General features: G+C 42.1%; 1 protein-coding gene across 9 annotated transcripts in view; it reads left to right on the top strand.

Moving 5' to 3' along the window:
* The window catches only part of TIAM1 (TIAM Rac1 associated GEF 1), a 357972-nt gene extending 354639 nt beyond the window's left edge, over positions 1–3333 (top strand). For all 9 annotated transcript variants that reach the window (XM_058522998.1, XM_058522997.1, XM_058523001.1 and 6 more), the window contains one exon: positions 898–3333. In XM_058522998.1, the coding sequence (XP_058378981.1) occupies positions 898–1367 (470 nt within the window). In that variant the 3' untranslated portion in view covers positions 1368–3333. The remainder of the gene's footprint in view (positions 1–897) is intronic.
* The last annotated feature ends 10121 nt before the right edge of the window (positions 3334–13454 follow it).

Here is a 13454-nt window from a genome sequence, read left to right as displayed (position 1 = left end):
CTAGAGGGCAATAGGGTGAAAGAGTGAATTCAGAGATTTGTTTTTCTTCGCTGTTAGTCACTGTTATATAGCACTTCCTTGACCCACTGCTTGGGTGTCGTCTGTTATTTGTTTCTCATTCCACACAGGCACGGATATTTTAATTGCTTTGTAGAGGAGACACCGGTGATGTGCAGAACGTAGTCAGGAGGGACTAAGGCTCACATTTGCTTGTCCCCACCGTTCCCATGGGGCTTTTATCAGAAAGAGGACGGGGCGATAACTGGAGACTTGACATCTCCAAGAGCCACTCTGTTGTGTAGCCTCCCTACGAGGGATGCTGTGCCCTTAATCTCACTGCACGTCTTCAAGAAACGTTACATTCAGTTTCCCAGAAAACAGTATAGCTTGGACCAGTGCATTTTGCCTCCTTGATACATCAAGGTGATTTCTACAAAGCATCCCCCACTCTTACTAATGACTCTAGGACAGCCCCAGGGGGATCCTCAGAGCACTGTGCCATGGGACCTGGTCGGGGTTGAGGGCACTAAGATCAGCGGTCTGTTTGAGGGCAGCAGGAATATGTGTCACCTGTCTCCCCGCTGCACAGGGTAGAGAAATGGATTATTTCCGAGGAAGCTGAATTCCCTTGTCTCCATAACCTATAACCCTCTGTGTCCCTCTGTCCTTCCTTGCCCTTCGGTCAGTTGCTATGACATCCTCTAAGTCCAGACATCTGTACAAGGTTATGACACCAAGACATCCTACTGAAATCTGGTCTTAAGCCCTGAGTGACATCAAGGCACTAAATGCGTACCATTTAGTTTTATTTTCCTTTTCTTTTATTTGCTTTCTGGATTTCCGTCTCATGTAAAGCATGTGGGGGTTTTATTTTTATATTTTTGTGTGTGTGTGCAGTGTCCGCCCCAAGCAAGTCTCTTGGGAGGAGGAGGCGGCGCCTGGCTCGAAACAGGTTTACCATTGATTCAGATGCCATCTCCGCCAGCAGCCCGGAGAAAGAGTCCCAGCAGCCCCCCGGTGGCGGGGACACTGACCGCTGGGTAGAGGAACAGTTTGATCTTGCTCAGTATGAGGAGCAAGATGACATCAAGGAGACAGACATCCTCAGTGACGATGATGAGTTCTGTGAGGCCGTCAAGGGCGCCGCAGTGGACAGAGACCTGCAGGAGCGGCTTCAGGCTGCCTCCATCAGTCAGCGGGAAAGAGGCCGGAAACCCCTGGATAGTCACGCATCCCGCATGATGCAGCTCAAGAAGCAGGCTGCCCTGTCGGGCATCAATGGAGGCCTGGAGAGCACAAGCGAGGAAGTCATTTGGGTTAGGCGTGAAGACTTTGCCCCCTCCAGGAAACTGAACACTGAGATCTGACTGTGTCCCCTTAGAGAGCGTGTGTAGATACTTCTCCTCGCCTGCCCTCACTCTGTCCCCCTCCTGTACCCTCGGGGAGGAGAACGTTCCCTTAGGTCACATTCTGGCACACACAGTTTTGGCAGCTGACTTTGCTCTGCAGCCATGTAGCCACCCAACTCGGTCATTTCCCACAACATCAGAAAGAATTGTTCCGAACCTCAAATCAGTTAGAATCCTATCTTCTGTATATTACGAAGGGCTTTATTTATTCTCAATTCATCAGGGCCTGAAGAATTAAAAAAAAAAAAAAAGATTCTATAGCACTGGAAAGCAAATTACCCCAGGAGTTTAAGTATGTATGACACATTAGTTTAAGGGATAGCACACAAAAAAATAATCAGGATCCCTCCATCTAAAATCAGTCCGGGAGCCATCTCCTAGTTGGGGAAATCACCTTCAAACACAGAATGAAACAAAGCAACTGTACAGCTTGCAGTGTTTTACTCCTTTCCCTCTTAAATGTCTGAGAATATCTGTGTATTTTACGAATGTGTGAAGAGAGGTTGGAGATTTATGTTTCAATGAGCTTTTTTTTTTTCTTTCTCTTCTGTCTTGGTCTATGGCTGGTCTTACTCATTGTCTGTGTTCGGAAGTTCTAGTTTTGCATAGAATTATAAAGATGCCAAACTCTTTGAAAAGAGATCCAAATTTATCACTTGAAAAAAAAAAACACTATTTTTTGTATTTTACCTGAGATGCAGGGGCACAAACAGGTGAGAATTTTACAGTGTTAGTGTAACTCTGAGCCTAAAAAACGACGGTTTTACGTTTTACAGAGAGAGTGAGGCATGGTGATTTTATATTTATATATGAAAGGCCAACAAGATGCTTAGGAGAAACTTTTTTCCCAAGAAGCAGATTTTTTTTTTTTTAAATGTCTGAATCTCTATTTGAGATGGGAGCTCGGTTGGATTAAGCATGACACCCGAATGGGCAGTGTGTGTGTCTGTTGCACATGGTGGGGGAGGGGAGACTCCTCATGGGGTTGCCATGGTGATCATTGGTTTTCCCATCCAGGTTGCATCTTCATCTATAGATTACCTACCCCTTCTCTGACAGTCCATAACCAAACCTGTTAACAAAACGACCTCTTCAGAAACATATCTTGTGTTCAACACTTTGTTCATGCCAACAAAACAGGGTAAACATGCTAAAAATCTAATGTTCTAAACAGATTTCCAAATAGGAAGAACAAAAACAAGTTAAAGCACTTTCAATTTTTTTTTTTTTTTAAAAAAGGTTTATAGCTTTTTTTTTTCTCCCATTTCACAATATCCACTTCCTAAGAAGGGTTTAAATAATATGAAAACTTTCTTTTTGGGGAAAATATCTATTTGGTGTTTGACACATCAGTAGGTACTTTAAAGACCTGAATTTTATAGTAGTTTTAGGAATTATATTTTATAAAAATCAGTTATGACTTTATATTTCCAGACAATAGAGAGTTCAGAACATCATGCTCTGTTGCCCCTGCTTGCTTTTCCTGCTCCCCTCCCCCATATCCTTCCCCTTTCGGGTTTCCAGGGCTCTGAGCTTGATCTTTTGAAAGTTTTATTCTATTAAATTTTTGCTATATCTTCTGATTTTCTTAAAAAGCTTTAGAATGGTTTCTATACCCTTTGTATCACTGCATTGTTCCATATCATCTCCAGTTCGATTGTGTCCGGATGGAAAATTGAAGCAGAAACTTCTAAGCGTCACATGTACTAGTCTCAGTGCAACGGGTCTGTCTGAAAATGCTGGAAAGTCTGGTGCTTGGAGAGGGTGCCATTGTCTCTGTACATAAGGTCATGACGTGTCTATGTCAAAAGTTCTTATATATTTCTTTTATAAGCTGAAAGAAGGTCTATTTTTATGTTTTTAGGTCTATGAATGGAACGTTGTAAATGCCTGTCAAACAATAAAAATATTGAAAAGTGAACAATCCTGTGCCTTTTTGGATGGGAAGGTGGATATGAACTAATGTGCCTTTTTTTTCTAAGTAATTATCGCAATCATCGAGGGAAAGCCGACTTGGTAGAGCTTGACGTTTGTGTTTGTGGGTGGTTTTTGCTTGTTTTTTTTTTTTGCTGAGGAAGACGTGCCCTGAGCTAATATCCACTGCCAATCTTCCTCTTTTTGTGTGTGAGCCGCCATGACAGCATGGCCACTGACAGACGAGTGATGTAGGTCCACGCCCAGGAACCGAACCCAGGCCACTAAAGTGGACTGTCCCAAACTTAACCACTAGGCCACCAGGGCTGGCCTGCATTTTGTGTTTTTTTTAATTTTTTTTATTGAGGTATAGTGACATATAACATTATATTAGTTTCAGGTGTACAACATAATGATTCAATATTTGTATATATTGTGAAATGATCATCACAATAAGTCTAGTTAACATCCGTCACCACACATAGTTACAAGATTTTTTTTCCTTGTGATGAGAACTTTTAAGATCTACTCTCTTAGCAACTTTCAAATATGCAGTACAGTATTATTAACTATAGTCACCATGCTGTACAGTACATCTTCATGACTTATTCATTTTATAACTGGAAATTTGTACCTTTTGACTCCCTACGCCCATTTTGCCCACCCCCTATCCCCTGCCTCAGCCAACCGCCAATGTTTTCGCTATATCCGTGAGTTCAGTTTTTTTGTTGTTTGGTTTTGTTTTTTTAGATTCCACATAGTGAGATCATACGGTATTTATCTTTTTCTGTTGGTAGAACTTGAGGTTTTAACTGGAAAAAAAGGAGGAGTGGGCATTACAGCTGCTTGCCATCTTGGTCTACTGATTGGGAGAATAGGAAAGGACACAGATATGGATGTACGCAAACAGAGCTCTGGTTTCCGGTCTCCTGCCCCCTCCTGGTGGGAGCAGGCTGAGGGGAGCCCTGGGAAGTATTGGGGTGAAGAGGAGAGCTTAGGCTGGCCTGGGTGGGTGAGCTCTTGCACCCAAGGTCTGCCTGCACATTTTGTCACTGGGGGTCTTGCTGGCTGGGTCTTGCACAGAATCACAAAACAGGTAAACACCATCTTGGGGTACCTAACCCTTCCCTTTCAGAGTCCCTGATCTACTACTCCTCAGTCCCTTACAAACCTTACCCAGTCAAAGTTTACCCCACTCACAGCTGCCCTCCAGGTGAACAGGATTTCTCCTTCCTGCCTTCCGCAAACTAGAAGATTCCTCCCCACAGCAGCAGGTGAGTGCTGCTGTCTAGCACCTTGCTGCTCAGTGTGGTTCATGGACCAACATCAGCATCAGATCACGGGAGCTTGTTAGAGTGTAGAAACTTGGGCCCCACCCAGACCTGCTGAACCAGGACCTGCGTTTTAACAGGATCTCCAGGGGATTCATATGCGTGTTCAAGTTTGAGAAGCGTTGCTTTGGCGGTCTCCAAACGTTTTGATGTTGAACAATGATTTGGAGCACGTGCCTTTTTAAATACATTCAGGCTGCGCTGTACTAATATCTACATTCTAAGGTACAAAAAGATTTATTTCTGTACCTGTTGTATCCCTTTTGGGGGTGACTGAAGCCAGCTTGACACCTGATAAAATTATTCCAACAGGGGCCGGCCCAGTGGCGTAGTGGTTAAGTTCTCGCAGTCCGCTTTGGCGGCCCGGGGTTCACAGGTTTGGATCCCAGGTGTGAGCCTATGCACCGCTGATCAAGCCATGCTGTGGTGGCATCCCATATACAAAATAGAGGAGGATGGGCACAGATGTCAGCTCAGAGCTAATCTTCCTCAGCAAAAAGAGGAGGATTGGCAAGATGTTAGCTCAGGGCCAGTCTTCCTCACACATACACAAAATTATTCCAACAGTTTGCACTTGGGATAAGTGAGATTTAGGCAATTTGGGCTGTTTTCCTGTCCAATCTCTGAGTCTATCAGTATGGAGGAATTGAGCCCTCAAAGTCAAGTATACAGAAATAACCATAATGCCTTTTTTACTCTAACTTAATTTCTTCTTCAGGCTTGTATCCCACTAGGCTGGCAGAAAACACCCTCAGTTCACCCTTCTCTCCCTGGTTGCCAAGATTTGGGGGGATTTGGATGGGGTCCTCCCTCCAGGCTTAGAGTCCATTCATTCACAGAGGTTACCATAGCTGTGACCATTGTCCTTGGCATAGGCATAGGCTCCTTCAAGTTCAGTGGCGGGCTCTCTAGTGTTTCTCTTTGCCCAACTCAGGTGTCCCACCCACAGCACCTCTGCGACCAGGTCCCTGGCATTTTGTGTCCCGCCTGGGATGTTGCCAGGATGCCTTGTCCAAGGTCTTGCCCCTTCCATCCCTCAGACCTCTCTCTTCTGCCTGCATCCCAGCCAGTGGATGTGCCTTTCTGTGTGTAGTTGTGTGTGGGTGTGGGGAGAGGAGCAGTGTAGACAAGCCCTTACTTTTTCCCCAGACTTTTTGTTGATACCCAAGTTTTACCTGAGTCTTACAGGCAATTTATGCTTCTCTTCTTGCCACCAACCTACCCTGGAGTAGGAAATCGTTGTGACAATCCCTTCTTAGAAGAGAGATATTGGACAGGTGGGGAAGAGGAAGAAATGAAAATACTGAGAGAAAAATAAAAGCAAATACTCAAACTCTTCAGCCACTATAATATTATAAAATGTGTGAGATCAGAATTGCAGCAGCACATTCCCCATTAGCCTTCTCTAAAGTGTTTGAAGCAAGAACAAGGAGTATTCCAAACACAAACCATGAATGTGTAGGGTCTGTAAATACAGGGTATGGATGCTGTTGGTAAGTTACTGTCTTCAGTTGACTGAAGCACTGGTAGAACCCCTCCCCAAACAAGCCCCTGGAATCACTTTGTTTCCATTGTCTTCCTGGTCATAATCACCCTCTTCGAAGCCCCAATACCAATAGAATGCATTCTATATTATATATCATTCGTCTATGATAGTTTATTCTGGTCTATTGCATCCTTTCTACAGTGTGAAGCCACTTTTAGCCTATAAATTATCCTGTGTTGGTAAGGCAGTATCTACCATCACCCACGTCCACCACCTCAACCATGTGCTCAGTGTAAAGCCACGAATGGGCAAGTCCTAACATCACTGCTTTTAACAGCAGACTCTTACTATGGGCTGGCGGTTTCTCTGCCGTTGTCTAGTGGCTTGGGATTATTATCCACGTGCACACCCAGCATTGCCTGTACAGTCAACTACTCTCAGGTAGGAGAGACATGATACTTTTTAAAAAATCTAAATCCACATTATATTTTTAAAATCAGGAACCGCTATAGAACATAATCCTTTAGAAAAGTTTTTTATTTTCCATATTGTTTCAACATGCTCCACACCCAGGTCAAACCAAAGTTGGGTTTTTTAGCCAGTGGGACCCTAACAGAGTTGCTGTCATCTTTCTGAGCCCCAGCTCCATCCTCTTTGGCTTCAGAATTTAGCTCCTTTTCCTGAAAGCCACTTGGGGCTTCCTCAGCTGTTCTCGAAACTCCTTAGTTTCTGAGTTTGGCGTCTTCATCTTAAATAGAACATCCTATGGTCTCTGTATTTGCGTTTCCTGCCTGATGTCATTGCCTTGAGCTTCAGACATTAATGATTGGTTGGTTATTACAACTTCACTTTCAATCAAGATGTTAATGTTTTGGGTTTTGTCCTTGACTGGTTCCTTGAATACATGTGTGGGTGTGCATGTGTGTGCAAACATACACACTTACAAAGTGAGTTCATACTATTTTATTAATACATATTATTTTATTAACCTGAATTTTTCCCTTCATGGTACTAATTGTGGACATTTTCCTATGACATTATAAATAGGTCTGCATCGCTCTTAAGTCATAGCTACATAGCAATCCATCTTAATGGATGGACTGTGATTTACCATAATTTATATATCTAATTCCCTGCTGATGGATATTAAGGATTTTAGTTTTTATTATTATAAAAAAATACTGTGAACATTCATGTTGCAAATTCGTTGTGCACAGGTCCAATTACTTCCTTAGAGTACAGTCATAAAAATAGCTTTGGGTGCATTTATATGCATTTTAAAGTTTTTGATGCACATTTCTAAATTGTAGGATACCATACTCCTGTTTGGCTTCTGGTGAGTGGTCAAGATCCTATTTCCCGTCTAGTGTCTTCACTTTGTCACAGAAATGCTTATGGCTTTGCCCAGGAAAACTGGCTTTTCCCCCTTAGCTTTTATTTAGATTCTTGGGTGGGATTTGCTTGGTGAGCTGGGCTTTCTCCCTGTCTCATCCTCCTTCCTCCAATCTACACTCAGTTTTACTGGAGTGTTTGGCCATTAGTCTACAGAACTTGGAGTACTTACAGTGCCATGAGTTACAAACATCAATGCATTCTCCTTTTCAAAACTCCGGGGACTTTAAATATTCCTCACCCCATACATGCTGCATCTTGTTTTGCCTTCAGATTTAAATGACAGTTGAGCTATTTATGGTGGTGATAAAATCAATTTCTTATCACAGACATGCTTGGGCAATCCATTCCTCTTCCCAGCATTGCCACATACTAATGAAGGAAATGGCCTTGTGAGAAAAATAAGGTTTATAGACTTTTTTTTAGGTTTAAATCAGACTTCATAGTTGAAGCAGAGATGCCACAGGACCAAGTTCCTGCTCAAGCAGACCATAATCTAAGAATTCTCTAATAAAGTCAACAGAAGGGCAAGTGGTTATGTCTCCAAGAATAGGATTACAGTCATGCATAAGCTCTGAGAAATGCATAGTTATTGTGCGCGATTTCGTCATTGTGCGAACATCATAGAGTGCACTTACACAAACCTAGATGGTATAGCCTACTACACACCTAGAGTATACGGTACTAATCTTATGGGACCCCTGTTGTATATTCGGTCCATTGTTGACCGAAACGTCACGCATGACTGTAGTTGGTTTGGGGAATGGATAGAAAGTCAAGGTAGGGGTGGGTGGTTGGGATAAAGTTTCTGTTCACTTGAAACAAATCATGATGTCTTTTATTAAAAGCCATTATGGAAAAAGAAAGAAGAACTTTCTTTTGTAGAAAAACAGTGAAAGGGACAATGACTGGTGGATTTTCAGTAAACCTTTCAAGTCTCAGGGAGTTTCCACCACTAGTGAGAAAAAGATGAATCAGACTCAATCAAGCAATGATTTCCTTGAACTAAAATATAAATTTCCAGGGATGGAAATTTCAAGGATGCAGATAGTTTAAGAGGACTCTATGTCCAAATTTCCTTTCCTAAAATTCATCCGCCTAGGAATGTGCTTCTGATGGACGTGTAACTTCCCTCCTTTTTCACAATCATCTCTCTACCACTTTTATAAGAGAAAGAGACTGTTCTCATCCATCTCAGATCATACTTGGGGGCAAGAACTTCTGGGACGTCACACAAATAGACACAGGAAAATAGAGGGTTGAGAAAGTAAATAACTCTACTGACCAGGAAGCTAATCCTTTTGCAAGTCAGGTGGTTTCAAATTTGCTTTCAATCAATTTGAAGGAGGATTTAATCATGTTGTCAGGTGATAGATCATTAAAAATAATTATGGATGATATCTCTGATTTTTGGCGTGTAATTTAAGAAGTCAAGGAATTGAGTGGCACTGCCATAACAAAACTCCCATATATTCTTCAAACAAGGTTTCTCTGTGCTTGCATCTATAAAAATGAAAAGTAGAAATAGAATTGACACCGAACTCTATTTGTGGCTAGCTAAAAGTAAGATCATTCATGGATACATGAATTAATTGAGAAAAAAAACCCAAACCTTTCCATGTCATTAAGAGAGCATTTCCAGTGAAATTTACCTTTTACCTTGAATAAATTTTAATCTCTATATATTTTCCTATGATCAATTATATACCAATAATAATTGTAATCATAACTCAATCCAAAACTGATTTTTTAATAGTTGGAGTTTTATGGTTGTACGAAATGCCAAAACTTTTAACAAATAAATTTATATATATATTTTTTATTGTAAAGCAGTATGTTAGGGTGATAGTGGATTAGAAAAATGAATTTAAAGGAAAAAGAAATGATGTGAAATTTTCGAGTTTTTAAATATATTTTTTAAATAGATGATGGGCATCAAATTGTTATAGTATTTAGATTATGTTAAATACATTTAAATGTGATATAATTTTATTTTAAAATATCAAATTTTCCAATATGTGAGTGTATCCGTTGCTATGTAACAAACCACCCTAAAGCTTAGTGGCTTCATGATGCAACAAATATTTATGATATTCATGATTCTCTGGGTCAGCTGGGCAATTCTTCTGGTCTTGGCTGATCTCTGAGGCTAGCTGGCAGCTCAGCTCAGCTGGGGCTGGATCGTCTCACACACGTCCTACAGCCTCACTCAGGTGCCTGTCAGTGGGAAGGCTGTTTGGTCTAGGAAGCCTCAGCTGGGACAGCTTGTCACCGCTCCAAGTGGTCTCTCCTCCACCAGTAGGCTCGCATAGGTTTCTTTACATGGTGTCTTAGTCCGCTTGGGCTGCTAGAAGAAAATACCATGGACTGGTTCACTTAAACAGCAGACATTTATTTCTCACAGTTCTGGAGGCTGGAAGTCCAAGATCAAGCTACCATCAGATGGAGTTCCTGGTGAGGTCTTGCTTCCTCGCTTGTAGACAGCCACCTTCTCTTTGTGTCCTCACATGGCCTTTCCTTGGTGCCTGTGCATGGAGACAGATCCATCTCTCTTCTTACAAGGGCACTCATCCCTTCATGAGGGCCGTATCCTCATGAACCAATCTAAACCTAATCACCTCTCAAAGGCCCCACCACCTAATAGCATTACATGGGGGCAGGGCTTTAATGCATGAATTTGGAGGGGGACACAAACATTCAGTCCGTAACACTGAATGGTGGCCTCAGGGTTCCAAAGAGCAGCAGGGCCAAGCCTCAAAGAACGAGCAGTTTTCAAACCTCTTCCTGACTCCAGTTTGCTAATATCCCGTTGGCTAAAGCAAGTCATGTGGCCAAACCCAGAGGCAGGTTGGGAAAGAACATCTCAAGGGCATGGATCCAGGGAGGTGTGATTCATTGGGGATTGCTGCAACAATCTGCCATAGCCAGAAATGACATCCTTTGAAATGATTTTATGATGAAAATTATTGCTTGAGAAGTTTGGATTATTTTAGAGGGCAGTCCCTGCGATCTCCCCTCTCCCTTGAGAATCAGGGAGGCTGAATGGAGAGAAAGTGAATGGGCTTTGGCATGGAACCCGTCTGTACTTGAGCATTTTCATCTACCAGCTCCATGGCTGATACCAAGGCACCAAACCTTTCTGAGTCTGCTTCCTCATCTCAGTATGGGGATGACAATACCTACGTCATCATGTGACTCAAATAATGGTCACTTCCTGCTTCCTCTCACCCCCCAACCAGGACTGGGAGGCCGCAGGTTCTCAACCTCACAGGCATCTCATCTTATCCATGTCCTGAGATGAAGAGGTGGTACCAAGTTTGCTTTGGAAACTTCTGCCTCTGGTTTTGACCAATCAAGTGAAAATTGGTCTTTGTAGGAAAGAAACTGGAAAATGCGTTTATTCTTATTAGGGATTTGTATTCACTTGTAAAGTTATTACCACGCCATTAAATATATAAAAGTAAATCTAGACTTAACAGTGATATAAGTGATTAGAATAAAAAAAGGTTTTTTTTTTCTAAACGTGAAAAAATGGAAAAGCTACCGTGAAAGTGGATTTACTTTGTGTGATTGATTTTTAAAACACACATGGAAGCTTTGATCAAAATAGCAATTTGTAGATTGTGTCCTATGTCACTTACCATATTACTCAATAATTCGTGTTCAGATGGCTGAGTCTGAAGCACCCCAATTTTGGAATTTAAAAATAAAACCCATTGCACAATCCATGTCTTAGCTAAGATAGGAAAGATTTACTAAAATCTTTTTTTTTGCTTGAACTTTATATTATCCATATAACTCTACACACAGAAAATCTAAAAAAATATGCATAGAATTCCATTAACTGTTTTTCATTTTTGCCTTCTTTTTGTTACTAACTCTTGTCCAGGGAACATGCAATTTCTCTTAATTAAAATCACATAATTGACTCAATTTTTATAAGGAACACATTTGAGAGTTCTACCATAGTTTTATTGATACTTCTTCTCCATCATTTTTTCTGCAAAATCTTCAAGCTGTTGATGGTTCTTGAAATTATTTTTTAAGTGATATTTGAGTTTTAAAAATTGCATTTGACTAATTTTCTTCTCATTTTTCTTTAATAATGTCGAAGTTGGTGTGGTTTTTATTTATGAAGAGCTGTCTTATAAAGATAGCCGGTCCAAGAGAATTTCTCGTGTTTCAGAGCCACACCCTCCAGCAATATCACTCATCCTGGGAGCAGGACCACTGGGTGGCCAGCGTGTAGTGGGGCCTGGAGCGGGGCTCCCTCTCTGCCCTGGACCCTGTTTCCATCAGTGAATAAAGGATAATGGCTTTCTTCAAGGAAATGTATCTTGGTGGATATTATGTGTAAGAAATTTCGACATTACAAGAATGAAATCCCCTTGGGGAGATGGGAGGAAAACTAGCATGTCAAACTGGGAAAGGCCAAGTCATTTGTTAGGCTCCAGAATGACAAACAGTTCTGCTTTATTGATTAACTGAGAACTAGATGAAAGACAAAGAACTAGGGGGAATTTCAGAGAAGGAGAGGGATGTTTTTAAAAATGATTTTTAAAATTGAGGTATGACCTATATACAGTAAGGTGAGCTATGTAAGTGAATACTTTGGTGATTTTTTTGTGGGTGTGTTTGAGGAAGATGAGCCCTGAGCTAACATCCCATGCCAATCCTCCTCTTTTTGCTGAGGAAGATTGGCCCTGGGCTAACATCCGTGCCCATCTTCCTCTGCTTTATATGGGATGCTGCCATAGCATGGCTTGATAAGCAGTGTGTCGGTCCGTGCCCGGGATTCGAACTGACGAACCCCGGGCCACAGAAGCGGAGGGCACCATCTTAGCCACTACACACCAGGCTGGCCCACTGATTTTTTTTATATGTACATCCCTGTGTAACCACAACTCAAAGCAAGTTATATAACATTTCCAGCACCCCATAAGGTTCCCCGTGTCTCTGCCTGTCCATACCCACGCCCTTCCCCAGGTCACCATTATTATGACTTCCACCATTGCTATGGACTGAATGTTTGTGTCTCCCCTGGCCCAGATTCATATGTTGAAGCCCTAATTCCCAAGGTGATGGTATTAGGAGGTGGAGCCTTTGGGAGGTGACCAGGTCATCAGGGCAGAGCCCTCATGAATGGGATTAATGCCCTTATAAGAGACATGAGAGAAATAATTTCTCTCCACCATGTGAGGAAACAGTAAGGTGGCCATCTGCAAAATGGGAAGAGAGCCCTCACCAGACACCGAATGTGCTGGCACCTTGATCTTCCCAGCCTCCAGAACTCTGAGAAATAAATTTCTATTGTTTAAACCACCCAGTCTATGGTATTTTGTTATAGAAGCATAGACTGACTAAGACAATCATCACTGATTAGTTCTGTCTGCTTTTGAACTTCACATAAATAGATCAGATAGTTTGCACTCACTTGTGGCTGGCTTCTTTCACTCATCCTAAATCTGTGAAACTCATCTGCCTGTCCTAGTAGTATGTTCTTTTCTGTTGATGGATTTTATTGTATGAGTAACCCAAAATTTGTCTATCCCTTGGATGATGGGTCTTAAAACACACTGCCCAAGGGAAGGGATGGCAGTCACCATCACGGCTACAAAGTGACTAGTGGGACTAGACTGCACTGCTTGCCTTGGACAAGTCATTCATTTATTCAACAATATGTGCGGAGCACCAACCCTGTGTGTGAAGCAGCAGGTACTGTTCTATGTGTTGGAGGAGTCAAGCATGCACACGATAAAATCCTTGTCCCCGTGGAGCTGACATTATAGTGGGAAGGAGTGGGTACAGATGCTGAGCTTCCTGTACGCCGAACCAGTCTTAGCGACCAAATGGAGAACTTGGGAGGGGACGTCATAGGGCAGGCTGGCACTTTCAGGGGTCAGTGCCATGGAGACTTCAGCC

Source organism: Diceros bicornis, chromosome 27 (assembly GCF_020826845.1).
Source record: "Diceros bicornis minor isolate mBicDic1 chromosome 27, mDicBic1.mat.cur, whole genome shotgun sequence".
In the NCBI taxonomy this organism is placed as follows: domain Eukaryota; kingdom Metazoa; phylum Chordata; class Mammalia; order Perissodactyla; family Rhinocerotidae; genus Diceros; species Diceros bicornis.
The sequence above is the reverse complement of the archived record's forward strand: the minus strand, read 5'-3'. Positions and strand labels throughout refer to the sequence as shown.